Source organism: Strongylocentrotus purpuratus, unplaced genomic scaffold, assembly GCF_000002235.5.
Source record: "Strongylocentrotus purpuratus isolate Spur 01 unplaced genomic scaffold, Spur_5.0 spur5_scaffold_13, whole genome shotgun sequence".
Taxonomy (NCBI): domain Eukaryota; kingdom Metazoa; phylum Echinodermata; class Echinoidea; order Camarodonta; family Strongylocentrotidae; genus Strongylocentrotus; species Strongylocentrotus purpuratus.
The window spans coordinates 31,510,893-31,528,140 of NW_022145598.1; the positions used below are offsets into that span (position 1 = coordinate 31,510,893).

Here is a 17,248-nt window from a genome sequence, read left to right on the forward strand (position 1 = left end):
AAATGGTTATTAGACAAATACATAACAACACATGCATACATTTAAATGCATTGCAGTTTAGAATGAAAGTTTTATGTCTTTATGGAAAATTTGTCCAATTGCAATTTTCACAGTTCAATTAGTCTCAATTCAGGCAGCAGAGTCTGTAATAAATGAATTTGTATAGTCTCACGTGCAGACCCTGAAGAAGCAAACAGCCTTCGTTCTAGACCGTTTCAAATAAACGTTTCTGGGGATAATGTAAATTAATTAGTCTTATCCACAGACCTGTTGTTTCAATAATTCCAGTCTTGACTAGAAATCTTAAGGTCTTACTTAAATAACAAGTTTAACCCTAACTAAATGGATTCCCCGCGAAATTATCAAATGTCGGGTTCCTTGGCCGGGAATTCCTCTTGGTCTTCACGCGGTAACAGAAGCACCAGTTTGTGGATAGGACGCTCCAATTCTTGAAGAGGGTTCTTACGCTTACCGCTATTACATACTCTGGAGTCCCCCACAACGAGTTTCACTTTGCGAATGTGTCCATCTTCAGATGGAAAGACTCTGATAACACGTGCTAGTGGCCACTGGTTTCTGGGTGCATTCACGTCCTTCACAATGACAATGTCGCCGACTTCAGCTTCACGTTGTGGGTGAGTCCACTTCTGTCGGACTTGCAGGTTCTGAAGAAATTCCTTCTTCCAGCGATTCCAGAACTCATTTATGAGATGCTGCACTCTACGCCATCGTTTTCTGGAATACATATCTGCACTCTGGAAGTTTCCCGGTGGAGGAAGGAAAACTCTAGACTTCATTGTGATGAGATGGTTAGGAGTCAGAGGTGCTGGATACGTTGGGTCATTGATGTGATTTACCGTCAATGGTCTGCTGTTGATTACGGCTGCAGCTTCACACATTAATGTTCGTAGTGATTCATCATCGAGCTGTCTGCCGGATTGGTACAGTAGAGTTTCCAGCACACTGCGAATGGAACGTATCTGACGCTCCCAAACTCCTCCCATGTGGCTAGCTGAGGGAACGTTGAAGGCGAAGTGAACATAATCACATCCTTCATTTAGAAGACAGTCCTTTACCTTCTGATGATCCATTTCAGACCAGGCCCTTTTTAGTTCTTCCTCAGCTCCGACAAAGTTTGTCCCTCTATCACTTCTCAGTTGCTGCACTGGTCCTCGAAGAGCTGTGAAACGACGAAGTGCTTGAATGAATGAATCCGTAGTCAAGCTGTTGAGTGTTTCAATGTGTACTGCTCTCGAGGCCATACAGGTGAAGAGCAGACCATATCTCTTCATTTCCTTTCTACCTTCCTTGATCGTCCAAGGTCCAAAGCAGTCCATCCCACAATATGTGAAGGGTGACGTCTCGGTAACTCTGTCAGAAGGTAGATCCGACATTTTTTGGATTTGAGTTGGGCTACGTAGTTTGTGGCACATGACACATTTCCTTATGAGTTTGGATACTCGATTACTGCCTCCAAGAACCCAGAATCCATTCTCTCTGACTTGATTGAGTGTCATGCCTCTCCCCTGATGTGCTGTTAGTTCATGACAATGACGAATTATCAGTTCCGTGATATGGAGACTTTGCGGAAGAATTGCTGGGTGTTTCCTTTCATAAGAGTCGTCACCTCTTCGAATCCGTCCTCCTACTCTCAGGATGTCATTGTCATCTAAGAAGGCATCAAGACCATGTAGATGACTAGCTTTCTTGATTTGACGCCTCTTCTTTCTTTCAGTTAGACTCTGGTTTTTCTTGATAGATTTCAGGATCTGAATTTCATCTTCAAAAGCTTCCTTCTGAACGTGCTTTAGAATTTCAATCTCTGCTAGATGAAGATCCTGCACAGTAACACCCCTTCTGGTTGTTGGGTAGTCACTTGCTTTCCCATCACGCCTGTCTTTACAGCTTTGTTTCAAACGTGAAATGAAGAGCAGACAATTTGCGACTGCTTTCCTTGCAGCAATCCAGCTAGAGAAACGTTGCAGTCTACTCAGGTCAAACACATCTGCACTGGATTGGGAGACATGTACCTGGGATTTCTTCATCTCTGGATCATCAGGAAGTAAGTCGAATGTCTCTCCATCCTCATCTATGGAAAAATTCTTTTCCCACAGCATTTCTGGTCCATGTAACCACTTTGAATCCTTCAGCTGATGCACCGTTAGACCTCTGGATGCTTCGTCAGCAGGATTGTTCTTTGATTCAATGTACTTCCAATCTGATGGACTGGAATGGTCACGGATCTGTTGAATCCTATTGGCTACAAATACATGAAAGCGCCTGTCAGTGTTCTTTATGTAGCCAAGCACAACTTTGCTGTCTGTCCAGAACACATGTTCTGCGTCATTACGTTTAAGCTCTGCTTTCAGGAACTTCTTGACCTTCACAGCAACAGCAGCGGCAGTCAATTCCAGGCGAGGTACTGTTACAGACTTCAAGGGTGCCACTCTGCTCTTTCCAATCACTAGTGTGCAATGCACTCTATCAGCGGCGTCAGTTAATCTCATGTAAGTACATTGACCATACCCTGTTGTACTTGCATCTGCGAAGTGATGAAACTGTACCGACTTCACGGCCTTGAATTCAGCAGGCTTGTAACATCTAGGGATAGAGAGTGATTGAAGTTCCAGTATGTCTATTCTCCATTTCTCCCATCTTTCTCGCAGAACATCTGGAAGCGGATCGTCCCAGTCTGCTGTCAGCTTACACAATGTCTGGAGAATCTGCTTCCCTGTAAGCACAACTGGTGCCAACAGTCCTAAGGGGTCATAAATAGACATGACTGTGGAAAGTATGCCTCGCCTGGTTAGGGGCTTGTCCTGAAGTGTGATTCTGAAGTTGAATGCATCGGATTCGACACACCATTGTACGCCAAGAGCTCGTTCTAGAGGTAAATCATCATGGAGAAGGTTAATCTCTCTGACATTCTTCGCCCTGTCTTCCTCTGGAACAGTCTTCAGTACCTCTCTTGAATTGGAGACAAATTTATGCAGATGAAGACCTCCCTTCTCACATAACTGCTTGGTTCTGGATATCAGATCCACAGCCTGTTGTACTGTAGGCAATGACTTCAGTCCGTCATCCACATAAAATTCTTGGTGAATGAAGTCTCTTACATCCTCACCAAAGTCTGCAGCAAAGTCAGAAGCTACTTGTCGGAGACCGAAGTTAGCACATCCCGGTGAGGAGGCTGCCCCGAACAGATGTACTTTCATCCGGAATTCACTGGGCTGTTGGTTGAAGTTACCGTCTGTCCACCAGAGAAATCTCAAATAATCCCTGTCGTCCAGATTGACTTTAAACTGGTGGAACATTTCTTTAATGTCACACATGAATGCAACCCGCTCCAGCCTGAAACGACAGAGAACTCCGACCAACTTGTTAGTCAAGTCTGGTCCTGTTAGCAGATGATCATTCAGGGACTCCCCTCTGCACTTCGCACTGCAGTCAAAAACCACCCTCAGTTTGTTTGGCTGAAGAACTCCATGATGGGGAATGTACCACGTTTGACCATTGGGGGTATGGTCTGGCGCTGACTCAGCATATCCCTTCTCAAGGAGGGTGTTCATTACCTTTGTGTAATTTCTATGGTATTCTTCGTTCTGTTTGAGTTTTCTCCCTAGGTGATCAAGTCTTCGTTTTGCATGGAAGTTGTTGCTAGGCAACGCTGGTCTCTTTCCTTTGAAGGGCAAAGGCATTTCATAGTGTCCTTCCGCTGACTTATGAATTTCTTTTCTCATAATATTCATAAATCTAACATCATTTTGCGAAAATGGTGCTCCTTCATCCTTTCTATCAAGGAAATCAGCTTCCATCAATCTCGTCACTCTTGCAGGGGTGATCTCCTCCTTTACTGATGTTTTATGAGCGAACAACACATCCTTGTTTACTGTCCTTAGCTCAGCAGGAATCTCACAGGCTGTCAATCGATGACTTACACCGACGGGATCATCCTCATAAGCATACTTGTGTTCATCTTCCTTCACAGTACCCACGATGCTCCATCCAAGGTCCGTCCTAAGACCATACGGACCATTATCATCAGCAGGAGGGATGACATCTCTTGGTATGAGTGCCCTTGCACAGTCATATCCAATCAATAAACCAACTTCACAACTTTGCTGGGGCATGAGATGATGTGAAATCTTGGATAAGTGAGGGATTCTCATTGCCATCTCTGGAGTGGGTATGTGATCATGGTTTGCTGGTATAAACCGTCTGGTGTAGGTTGTCGGGAGAGCGAACCGTTGTTCTCCATCAAATGATCGGATGGTCAGACCCTCTATGCGTTCACTTGGTACTCTTTCATCCATAGCAGACATCGTTGAAAGAAGGAGACTGACAGGAACTCCCTGCAGATTCATCTCATCCTTGGTTTTCTCTAACATGAAAGTGGTATCAGATTGGGTGTCTAATAATGCATACACCATTCGCTCGTCTGATATGGTTGGATGAGATAACCAAACAGGAACTATCATAGTGCTCTTCATGGTGGTCAATCTACTACTAGTACCGGTAGGTTGCTGACTAAATGAAGCATGAGACCATGACGTCTGAGTTTCCATGGGTCTGTCTTCTACATTTGTCTCCGTCTTTGGTTCTGGTTTCTTCCTATCTTCATGTAGACAAGATGGATGTCGCCCTTGACAAATACTACAGGTACTTCTCCATCTACAATGCTTGGACATGTGGCCTGCCTTCAAGCATCCATAGCATAGACCTTTCTCTCTTATGTACCTTTTACGATCTGTCATGTCCTTTGATGCAAATTCACTGCATTCTTCTAGGAGGTGATCCTTCCTACACAGGTAGCAGGAGCGTTGAATATTTCTCCTCTCCCTCTGTCTCTTGTTGTCTGAATTGGAAGATCTGACATTGGTGTTGAGAGTTCTAACATCTGGTACAGGCTTGCCTTGATCAGATCTCCTATCCTTCATGTGGTGTAGAGATGTGATTGGATAACATGCTATCTTAGCCTCTTCATCTATGAACCTCACAAATTCTTGAAAGGGAGGAAACTGTCCTTTCATCTCTGTCCATCCAATGACCTTACGTGACCATCTCACCACAAGCCAGTCTGGCAATTTCGCTAAGAGCTTCTGATTCTCCCTCTCATCGTTTAGGTGGTGTAGATTTCCAATCCTATCCATTGCAGTGACACATTGGTGAAGAAAATCAGCTAGCTTTCTTAGACCAAGTGCATCTTTCGAAGAAATCTTAGGCCATCTGTCTAGCTTGTCTCTGAAAGCATTTGCTATAATGAAAGAATCTCCATACCTCTGCTTAAGAGCTACCAGTGCTTCTAGATAAGCTCTCTCATCTCCAATGAGTGCATATCCTCTCACAAGTTCCAAGGGCTGGCCTTTGAGGTACTTCTGCAAGTAGAAGAAACGATCCATAGGCTGTATTCCACTTTGTTCAATGAGAACATCAAATGCATGCTTCCATGCTGGGTAAGTCAATGGATCTCCTGCAAAGATTGCTGGTTCTGGTAAAGGAAGCCTCGTCATCCTCATCTGTTCAACCAGAAATCTCATCGTCTCAGCTTGAACGTTCTGCACACTGTCTAACTTGGGTTGACTAACTTGACTTACTGCTTCAACTTCTTCCTGGATGTCGTTTACCTGAATGTCGTTCACCCAATCCTGGCAATCCTGTAGCTCCTGCGGTTCAACAGGAAGAGACTTCTTCGACTTCTTAGATGAAGTTCGAGATGAGGGTCTAAGGGCGATCAATACATCAAGAGTCTGTTTCATGATGTTGTTGTGTGCTGTTTCAACCTCATCTAGCTTGTCATCACTGTTGTCTTCAACTTTCGCAGTTGCTCTAAGTGCAGCCAACTCTTCTTGGGTGTTTATCAGTTTGTCTACAGTACTTTGTAGAGCATCTCTAGTCTCCTGTACTGTCGACGCTTCGCTTTCATCACCAAGTAAAACTCGCAACTTGTTTGCGGTTCTATTCCAGGACTTAATGCAGCTGTCAAACTCTTTGGATTTAATTTCCACTTGCCATTGTAGTCCTTTCTCTGTGGGCTTGGGTTCACGATGGGGTCTATTTTCACCTTCAGTGTCAGCCATGATGTAATAGCTCTCTTTCAGTTGTCGTGGAGACGTCTAGACGTAAATGAAGTTTTTACTGTAGCGGAAGCATCTTTGACTTTGTTTATTGGTCTTTCTTTATTATTCCAATTCTCTTGTTGCTCCAAATGCTCCGTAAAAACTGCACAAATGAAAATAGATCGAACGGATCATAAATCAACTGTTCATAAATATACATATTATGCTTAGAGAAAACCTGGTGACTCGTATCAATAATATGCACCTTACAGCTAATTAACCCCTTGTTTGAACCTTTTCCTTATTTCACACATTAACTTGTACTGCATATAAACTAAATACAATTCTACCAGTACATGTATGCTTAATTGAACTAAGTCAGGCTTTCTGACATACATCCTTTGTATCACTTCTGTTCATAATTACAGCATGTATCTTTATAACTAAGCCATCTATTAATTATCAATATAAACTTGTATAAATCATATAACAACTTTCTCATATTATGCACCCTAAGTACTCATCTTAGTACATTGACTCAAACTAGGCAAATCTTTGTTTACATTCTTGCATACGTGTACCTTTCATTCGCATGCCGTAGTGTACATTACATAACAATAACATTCGGTATGTGAGCCGACCGTCTCGGCTACTGTGCAATGTAAGTTACATCCATGTAATGTACACAACGAATTAGGTGCGAATGAAAGGTACTTTATCATGGAATATCGCATCATTACTGCATTTATATACAACATTCATCACATATCATCATTACATACCTTCATTCTGCCTTCTTAAGTGCATCTAACTTCCATCTTACACAAGGATGCCTCCAATATCAATAGATTTCATCCACTGGAAACCAAAAAGGGTGCCATTTCTTAACACGAATTTAGTAGCCTCCAGATGGCGCTAAACATAAATATAATCAATCTACTTGATCGACTTAATAAAATGAATTCACATCGATCACTGAAACACCGACCGAACAGCGTTATAATAATGTTAGGCCTGTATCCAAAGTGCATCATAGACATCACAAATGAGTCCATATGTAGATAGATAATACCGTATATAAACGCAGGAGGATTTATAATATTGTAAAGAAACGCAGGAAAAGAGAATTAGCAGCAGCAATTTATTAAGTGCCTAATGTGTGCATCGTAAGCAGAAAATTATGTACAAATCATTCTCCTTGTATACCAGTATATAAGATACAGCATACATTTGCTACATTTTACTTGTATACGAATCCAGTTAATACCCTGTTCACATTGAATAAAGGAAATATGATGCTGTTAAAAATATATATAGATATCATAATTTTATTATACAAATGTTGAGAAAAATATGATAGTTCATGTGATAGATAGGAACTAGGATAAGGTCTTCCTTCATGCTGTAGGATGAAATATACATTTATAGCACTGGACTTTAATATGTTAACAAATGCATTCAGTGGTGTGATAATCATTTGGTACATGCACTCCAAAATAAAAGATAGTGTCAGTACAAGGTAATTATTTTTAAAGCTTTTCATTGCAAATGGGAGCCATATATCTATATTGAATATAGAGTATACACGTATGTTCTTATTAAATTAAAGTAAAAGAAAATCGACATCATCTATGCATGGCAGCATGAATACATTTACCCATGGGAAAACATATCTATTTCATAAAAAAAACTTATATACATACCATTTGTTGTACATGTTTACTCATCCTAATTACCCAGGCACAGATTCTAAGAGAACGGTTTATTCATCATATTTTATTTTTGTTAAAGGTAAAGACCAGTTATGGTCATGCGATTGCATTGTGAAAGAAACGTTGTGGAATCGATCAGAAAAGGTTGATCATCTAGCATCTAGCATCTGCAAGGTTCTGGAATCATCAAAATGATAAGAAATTTGGCCCATTCTTCGTAAAGTTACAAGCACTATACACAGAAAGATGTATATGGCACTACCCTATATCCAGAAGCGGATCTAGAGGGGGGGTTGGGGGGGTTGCAACCCCCCCCCCCCCCCAAAAAAAAAAAAAAAAAAAAAAAAAATCCGGGGACCATTTTTTTAAATCTTATCTTTTTTTTTAAACTTGTAATTTTATTTTATTCTATTTCTATGTATTTATTTCATTTATTATTATTATTATTATTATTATTATTATTATTATTATTATTATTATTATTATTATTATTATTTCTTTTTTGGGGGAGGGGGGGGGGGGTTGGGCGAACAAATGTCACAGAGTCCCTTGCCCCCCCCCCCCCCATCAGCTTTTTTGAGGACACGGGCCACCGCCGAAGTGACAAGCTAGGCCAGCGTTGCCGATTCTCATCCCCAAAATCCCCACATTAAAAAAAAAAAAAATTGGGGGATTGTTGAAGTCTTTGGGGATGAAAAATAAATATTTGGGAATGAAAATAATATTGAGTTTTATGAAAAACGAATTTGGGGATTTTCTGTCAAAATTTGGCAACTTTGGGGATATTTTAAGTGTCGTTTGGGTGGGGATTTTGTGAAGATTTAACCTGGCAACGCACGCTGAGCTGGGCTGCTCATTTCCTGGATTACTTGTTCAAGTTGCTCACTTTTTTATCAGTCTGGTCTGAGTGTAGTGACAAGCAATATGGAAGCAAACAGGGCAAAGAAGTTGCGGCAATCCAGTCTCGCATCTTTTTTTACTGGAAGGTATGTTTGAATCATGCAAAAAAGTTGGCATACAGGGTAAATTACCATACATGGGGGTGTAATACGGACGTGTTCATGCACTGCTTTTTATGGTCTCCATTGTGTTAATAGATGCCATGAAAACATCACTTACGGGGTTCAAATAAACACCCCAAAAAAAAATCGGCTCGCCGCTTCGCGGCTCGTGGACGATGCTCCGCACCGTCATTATTGGTCAACCCCCCCCCTTAGCAAAAAGCTAGATCCGCCCCTGATATCTCTCACAGACCATGAGAGAAACAAATTTACCAAATATATGAATTAGTAGGCGGTTTCCCGGCAAATTTGTTATCATCATGTATTAGTCAAAACATATTCTTTCACATGATTGGTAAAAAGAGCTTCCATTTCATTTTTTGAAATTGGGGCATTTCCAATACTGGTCTTTACCTTTAACAAACTTAAGAAACTATATCATTTTTCTGCGCCGTTAGACAGGATTCGGTGGAAGTTTGATTACAACATGCTATCATCCTTACAATGATCAAATATTATTCTACCTAATTACTATGCAATACGAGACATTATTGTGGTACGTGCATGCAGGCATTTCCTTTCATTTGTTGTTTATAATGTATGTATTTTGGTCTGTTTTCTTTAGATATGTCTTTTTTACGAAAAGCTTGTGCTTTAAAAACATGAAACTTACATTAACAGTTATATATCTATTCCAATCGCGAATGATGCAGCTTTGTGTTACGCCTGTTGTTTATAATGTAGGTGTTTTAACCTCCTTTCTGGATATACTTTTTTTTTCTTCGAAAGGGCTCTCCTTTAAAAGCATGATTCAACTTGTATTTACATCTCACATTAGCAATTGTATCCTTAATTAGGCAGCATTCTATCATGTGTAAGATTTCATTTTCAGTATTACATATATTTTTCAATTTGTATACGTATTTACACATCCGTATTGCCGTTGCACAGATTATAAGGAAACACTATAATTAGATTTTGTTCGTTAACAAATTTAAGGAAACAAATGCCATTTTTCGCCCTTACTCAGGATGCACTGTAAGTTTTGTTAAAACATGCAACATCCTTACAATAATAAAATATAATTCTACCTCACTGTACAATAAAATATATTATAATAGTTCATATACACATATTCCTTTTAGTTGAAGGCTATGGTGTGAATAGTTTTATTTGCTTTTGTAGATATATCCTGTATGAAAGGGTAGTCCTTTGAAAAACATTATATGTGCTATCTCATATTGACATTCGTATCCTTGATACTATTTCATCCGTGAATGGTGCAGGTTTTAATAAGGTAAAAGGTCTATTTTTCAATACAACTGATATATTTCAGTATACATATTCGCACATCCCCTTCGCCCTTCCACCTAATATCATTTTAGGATTATTTTTCTTAGCTAAATTTACAAAGCCAGTATATTTATCACCGGTAGACAGGATGCGATGTATGTGTTTATATTAGGGCATGCAATCATCCTTACTATGATAAAAACAATTCAACCTCAATGTGTTATACAAGTTATAGGCATCATAATCGTGTAATACAAGTTCATGCAAGCAGAGATATTTTTCTTTGTATGGTAAAATAAGTATCAATGGAAAAGTAGCACCAATCACCAGAATTGAACATATCTGTATAAATTTTGATTTATATTCATTCGTATAGACATCACTTCTTCTTTTCCTAGCACAGATTAAATAAAAAAAACATACATGCGATATTTATATAAACAATTTTATACTAACCAAAGTTTAATCGCCTCTAAGCCCCTCGTTAACGTTTTCTTTGTTGTCAAAATAATATTTATATATATTGTTATTTGTTTTCTATATATTTATTTAAGAAAGGGCCGTCATCATAATCTTTTTAATAAAGGGCAGGTTTATACAGTGTACATTCCACATTTCAATCGCCAAAAACATGGTTGCTAAATATTTGGTCCTTGCTGGTTTTCTTTCAAAGACATTTGTAAAAATAAAAAAAGAAGATAATATGGTCAATACGTTATTTTTTTTTAAATCGTATTCATTTATCTTTATTAACCAAAGAGCAACATATAGTGTGTTTGCATGTGGGTGGATATGCATTTGAACGGATGAAAAATAATTATTCCAACAAAAGTACCACAAAAATCAAAACCATTACCCCTCTCTATTTCCCTATGACATTCTATGTAGAGCTGTAAATATCATTTTCTATCATTGCAGTGTTATCTCCATCATTGGTCCGTCGTGATTTATCTGGCATGGCGTACATGGCTTCTACATCATCACGCTTTCCGGCGCTATTTTGGGTCACGTGGTCATGTGGGCTTTTGTCTGGTAGCGCGTACAAGCCCTCCCCATTTGTCGATGCCTCCATACCGATCGGCTCCAAGCGGTTTTTCGTGGAAGTAGCGTACAGCGCGTCGAGGCTATCCTCCCCCAGCGCTGCTTTACTGTTGCTCGAGTACACCGTCTTAGTTCTTCTGTCTGGCATAGCGTACATCAATGACGGATCATCTGTGTCATTTGGTGGCGAGGTGTACGTCTTAGGTCGAGATGAGTTTTTAGCTGACATGTCAGGCATGGCATAGAGGGCTGCAGGGTCGTGTGTTGCTTCTTTCATGGTAGATCTCTTCTCGGAGTTCATGTATGTTATTTCTTTATTGTCCTTCGCCTCGGGGAGGTAAACGTACTCGCGTGTATCAACCACGGTCATGTTCTCATAGTCGCGTCCCATCTCTGCACTCTCGTTCTCATAACAAACCTCTTCCTCGTCGGTAGGTCTACTATGCGCTTTATTGTCGTCCTTAGTAGGAATCATTGTTGTTAATGGATGGTCAGTAGCATGTGATCGCTTCTCTGTATTTCTATTAGAAGAGGAACGAAAATAGGGGAAATACATGTCATAAATACATGAAGGCAGATACAGGGGCACATGGGACAGGTGGTTCCCCCCCCCCCCCCTCCCCTCCCCACAAAATACAAACAACAACAAAAAACAAAGATCTGGGGGGGGGTTGATGATTTTTATATTAAAATATAGGGCACAAGGGTGCTGAAAAATACATTACACCGATAAATGAATGCATTTTGTTATTTAAGATAAATTGTAAGACATATCAATTCAGGAAGAATTCAGGAAGGATTTTGTAGTCCGGTGGTCATGTGACCAGGTAACGTCATAAACAGAACAATCACTTCCTCAATTGAAGATTTGCTACATGCACTGTTTATTTTTGTGTATGTGTATAATCAAAACCACTATCCAGACAGCAGATAAGCAAATGTCCTATGAATAAGTCTATAAGCTCGATCACCAACAAATGTGCCATCAAAGTGTATAGTGGTAGGTGTAGTAACACCAGAAATGGTGGAGTTAGCTTACAAAGTTCACCCTAGACGAAAACCTGTGGAAATCGTAGACAGCGAAGGTAAAACTTGAAAATGGAGACTAGTTAGGACCGAATGTGTTAATTACACATCAAGTATAATACCAAATGTGACCTGACAGAACAGTTTGACCAAGTAACACTTTTTGCGCTGAGCTTTATTTTCTTGTGCTTTGTTTTTATTTCTTTTGTTTGATGTTGTTCTGAACTCATATATTTACCGAGCATCCATGTGTATATACAGTTTTCAATACATTGTGTAATTTCATTTTTTAGATAATTTTTCACAACATTTATAATTTTGAGATTAGATTCATTCTTACTATAGACTTACCTACGTCTACATGTGACGAAAACAATTATTAAGATGATAAGTATCAGAAGAAATGCGCCTCCTCCACCAGCACCTGCATATAATGCTGGAAAGTATAATATAAATGGAAAATGCAAATGCAGCAAATAATTGAACCGAAAGATGACGGAAAAAATACATGATAGAACTATTATGGAGTGAAAGTGAGTCAGGTGCTCAAATTATCTTTATAAGTTCTAAGGGGGAAAAAAAGAAAGCAAACATTTATAAAAGAGCCCTATCGAATTTCGAAATGCCGTTCTAAAGGTTTTAGAGATGGATTGTAATATAATTTGTCTTCCCCACAATGATCCTCCCAAAATTAAAAAAAATTCTTACAGAGTACATACCAATTTTGCTTTTGTCGCCTGAAACTGGCTGAAGACTCGACATCAAAGTAGACTGTACGCCAACAAGGGTTGTGGGATCTTTTTGAAATATAATCAGGTGCATATAAATGGCATTATCGTAATTTTATGATAGCCGGAATGACCAAGTAGAAGTGTGATAAAAGACTTCTATGGAAGATTTCAAAATAAAAATTAATGATTTGACCTTCATTTTTCAGATTCCCTGTGGGGATGAGAACCAAACTAGATACAACTTTATAAAGTAGGTGTGCTATATGTATGTAACTCTAAGGAGAGGGAGAGAGGAAGAGATAGTGAGCGATAGCGTGGAGAGATAGGAAGAGAGATACAGGAGAGAGAGAGAGAGAGAGAGAGAGAAAAAAAAAGATATATATATATAAAGGGAGAGAGAGAGAGAGAGAGAGATGGAGAGAGACAGAGAGAGGAGGTTGGGGCAGAAAGTGAGAGGGGTGAGAGTGAAAGAGAGAGAGAGGTGTGGAGATAGCAGGGAGTGAGAGGAAGAGAGAGGAAGAGGGGGAAGGGTGGAGTGACGGTGAGAAATATATGGCATGCTTGCATTGATGTTTCATATAATTTCTCTATTTTCAGTGACTATTATATATTTCGTGTATTTTTGTCTTGTTTTCATAACAGTAGGTGTAAAAGAACAAGTCGATTAATTATTGGTGTAAAATCAAGTCATTAATTAATAAAATTAATTGTCTATTATAATAATAGAAAATAATTAGTAACAGCTTTTCCCCACTATCTGTGATTTTACATATCAACAGCACCCTGCACTATCTTATCAGCATGTAAAGACAGTGCATTGACCAAAGTCAGTAATTTACAATCGCAATACTTGAATAGGAGCTTTTCGTTGTAAATCTTTCACTAATTTTGGTATAAGTATTGTCACGTCTATATCTAGCGAAAATCTATCCATACCACCTAGCATCTAGTTACCTGATTTTGTAGAACGTGTTGATATTGGATTTGTGCTTTCATTAATTTCTTCTGTTGTTTTGTAAAATGCTGTCGATGCTTCGTGTGAAGTTGGTATCCCTGAACTTGACGATGTTTCAGTAGTTGTTGGAGGTCTTATCGATGAAACTGCAAAATGTTAGACATGTAATAGATGTGGCGGTAAAATCAATTTCTTGGTTATGATATAGAGAATAACAAATATAAGACTAGATATAAAAGAAAACAGAACCGAGGTCTTTAAATAGCAATGTATTTTCTATATATCTCATTGAAGACCAGCATGTACAAAATCAAAGCTTGGTACCATTGTTAAGGTTTGCAACGAACACGTTTTCTGCGTCTACAAAATAACAAAATCTGTAATTAAACAGATTCGATACTTGTGCACTATAGACAAAAATGATCGTTTTCTTTTACATTGTACCATTGCCCCTGCTACCCTCCCTCCGTCCCTCTCCCCACCCCGTGTAACACCCTAGCGACCTTAATGGTTGGCCCAACCCTACCACGGTTATGAGGAGCATAAACACGCCACGAACAAAGTGTTGTCACGATTGATTACAAGAATTCATATCCCCCCCCCCCCCCCCCCCAAAAAAAAAAAAAAAAAAAAATCTTATCATCAATTTCATTCCAAAAAGGTGATTAGTACAGGGAATGTCCACATACGAATCGTGCAATATCTAAAAAAAAACTTATGGTTAGTACCAAAATATAATTTTCCTCTTTTTTGTATAGAATGACCTACCGTCAACGTTACCCATACTGAAATGATATTTGATTGAATTGCATTGTTTGCATATAGGCATAACATGAGACATGTATGTCCCTTGAGGACAGAATATTCCCCATCAGCGAAAAACACTACTTGTGGCGATAGTGGAACGTCACTATTGGTTCTGATGGTTCTTGAACTTACCGTTATAAATAGAGATTTTGTTAATGCCCCCACAAATATTAGTGTTATCCCCCGCACATGGGAAATCACAGTCACCGTCTTCTGGCACTCCAAGTCGATCGTAGTTCGTACCAGCAACCCCACAGTAGCATTCATTCGCATGCTCTACTCCAGCGTAAGCAGAGTCAGTGTCAGTCAACGTTGTGCAGTAGTCAATGCATACCGTGATTGTCATATCATCAGATATTAATTGGGCATCTGGTAGGACCCGCTTAATTGTAGCATCTGTGAAGCATCCGACATAGAGGTCATCTAAACGATTATCAAAGAAGAGAATAAAATCACATTTCTTTAGTCATTATACTTATATGGTTTATAAGTAATGCTGTATGTTCTTTTGTATTCTATATTTCAAATCGTGTTGTTCAGTAATTAGGCAAAAAAAATGCATGACAACTTGAGGTGATTTAATGATAAGAATCCCGTTTCGCCAATTACTCATTTTAGCATATGTGTAAATAGAATTGGCATTTTGGCTGAGGTAAACATTAACAAAACCTGTGAAATATGCGAAAAACACATGTCCGGATTAAAAATATATGAAAATAAGTATCAAACACTTAGCAGCATCTAAGCATCAAAGAGAGCAAAGCTATAGCAATACACAGTCATTCGAGGAATAGTGCCAGATTATAATGCAAAGCCTCAGAGTCGAAAAATGTCATGAAACATAAAAATAGAGATGTATTCAAGCTCACTCACCATATGTTTCCACTGCCGATGATGCTTGAGCCCAAATGAAGATGGCTTGGAGCATGTAGTAACAGACCAGTCTCAAATACATTGTTTTAAATATTCTATGACATAATTCAAAGAAGCAAATGAAGCATTAGACTTTCCTTCTCCTTTAATGTATCACTGCTTCAGATCTGGATGTGTTGGAAGAAGTTTCTCATTTGTCCGCAGGTGAACGGCAATATTTATGGTCGCAGATATCATAAATTTGTTTGTTCTCTTGGAATGTGAGATGTCCTTTCCCCGAAGATAAACGATCCTTTAACTGTTGAACTCAAACTTGTATCAGATAACGAAATATTTGCCCTGCTGCCCTGCGATATTCAATACATATTTATCAATTATAATTTTGTTTCTATTCAAAACGCTGTCTACCTTGAAAGAACTGTTCGCACCTCAATCGAATGAGTTTATGTCCACTGTGTGCATTTGCGGGTAATTATACAATTGATCTTCCTCAAAGCACGCTTTCCTTTCTCAAGCATAACGTGAATGACTTACCGAGTGTATTTACTCTGTCTGCTTCTTTTGTGTCCTCTAAGAGCCCATTTCATAATGCATAGAATAATCGTATGAAAAGAAAATTTGTATACCATTCGATGTTATTATAGGCTAGCATATCACACTTTTTTCGGGCTGTTGGGTTTATAAAAGGTATTGAGTCCAACCAGGGTATGTTTCTGGTCCCACCTCCTCGATCACACACATTAGCCGTGCATGTGTTTAGGAAATTGAGTCAACTAAAAAATGTATGTCAAATCGATTCTGATATCTTCCTGGACTGCACTAACAAAGACGCACTTAGAATCAAAGTTTTGTTAGGTGTAAAAGAATGCCTCACATTATTTTAAAATATCCTTTAAGACGATATCGTAAATGTGACATTATTCAGTAGATTAAAGGTACTATGTCCCATTTGCAGGCCAAAAAATGAAAGGTTAAACTTCCAACTGCATTTGAAAGATAATACTAATTTAGAACTTCCCTAAAAAGGTGGGGCTTGACAATGTCTTCAAGTGGGAAAATAACGACTATTAATTGTCAAATTGACTTTAGGGCTATAGAGCCCAAAAGTAATAATCTTGATTTTCAGACAATTGTACCGAATGGTCATACGTTTTATGCTGCGCAAAGATTCAATCAGTTTAATCTTGGCCATCACAAGAAATGGGTTATTGATGTAGACGAATGCTCATGTACCCTTTACAACTCTTTTCATGTATGTTATTACCAAAGAAGAAAAAAAGCCAGTCAGTCACTCAATAGTGTCTGACAGAAAAGTCTAGCAAGTAAACGGGTTTCCTTGCATAATTTGAATAGGAGGACACTGCTAACGTTTAAATTTCACAGATAGGACATACATGACATATTCATGATTCCTGCAAAGTTCTACGGCATTTGAGGTTGGCTGCAAAAGGGACATAGTACCTTTAAGGGAGATGGTACCTTGAAACATGAGAAAAGAAGGAGGTGCCAACTAAAAATACAGGGAAATTACATTTCACATATTGGTTTGAAAGTAGGCCATCGGCCGTGTGGATAAATCTCGGTACTAAGATCGTCAGTTCGGTTGTGCCAGTTTTTAATTTATTTGCCATTTGTTCCATTTATTTGGCATGATGGAATTATTTTCATCATGAAACCGACCAACAATAATCTATGTCACACCACACACCTTCCCCTCTTCTAACCATGTGAAATCTAAAGAATAAAACTATAT

General features: G+C 38.9%; 2 protein-coding genes and 1 long non-coding RNA gene across 3 annotated transcripts; all 3 read right to left on the reverse strand.

Annotated features, from left to right (window-relative positions):
* Positions 1 to 362: 362 nt before the first annotated feature.
* Positions 363 to 6,077, reverse strand: LOC115923276. The gene has a single exon (XM_030983697.1). The coding sequence runs from the start codon at positions 6,075 to 6,077 to the stop codon at positions 363 to 365; it is 5,715 nt and encodes a 1,904-aa protein (XP_030839557.1).
* Positions 6,078 to 6,151: 74 nt separating this feature from the next.
* On the reverse strand, positions 6,152 to 7,033 carry LOC115923117. Its single transcript, XR_004063797.1, has 2 exons — positions 6,839 to 7,033; positions 6,152 to 6,219 (listed from the first exon to the last, which is right to left on the reverse strand). It is a non-coding gene; the product is annotated as an uncharacterized LOC115923117 (long non-coding RNA).
* Positions 7,034 to 14,725: 7,692 nt separating this feature from the next.
* On the reverse strand, positions 14,726 to 15,577 carry LOC115923277 (putative fungistatic metabolite). Its single transcript, XM_030983698.1, has 2 exons — positions 15,496 to 15,577; positions 14,726 to 15,045 (listed from the first exon to the last, which is right to left on the reverse strand). Exons 1-2 carry the CDS (start codon positions 15,575 to 15,577, stop codon positions 14,726 to 14,728), a joined length of 402 nt encoding a protein of 133 aa, XP_030839558.1.
* Positions 15,578 to 17,248: the final 1,671 nt, after the last annotated feature.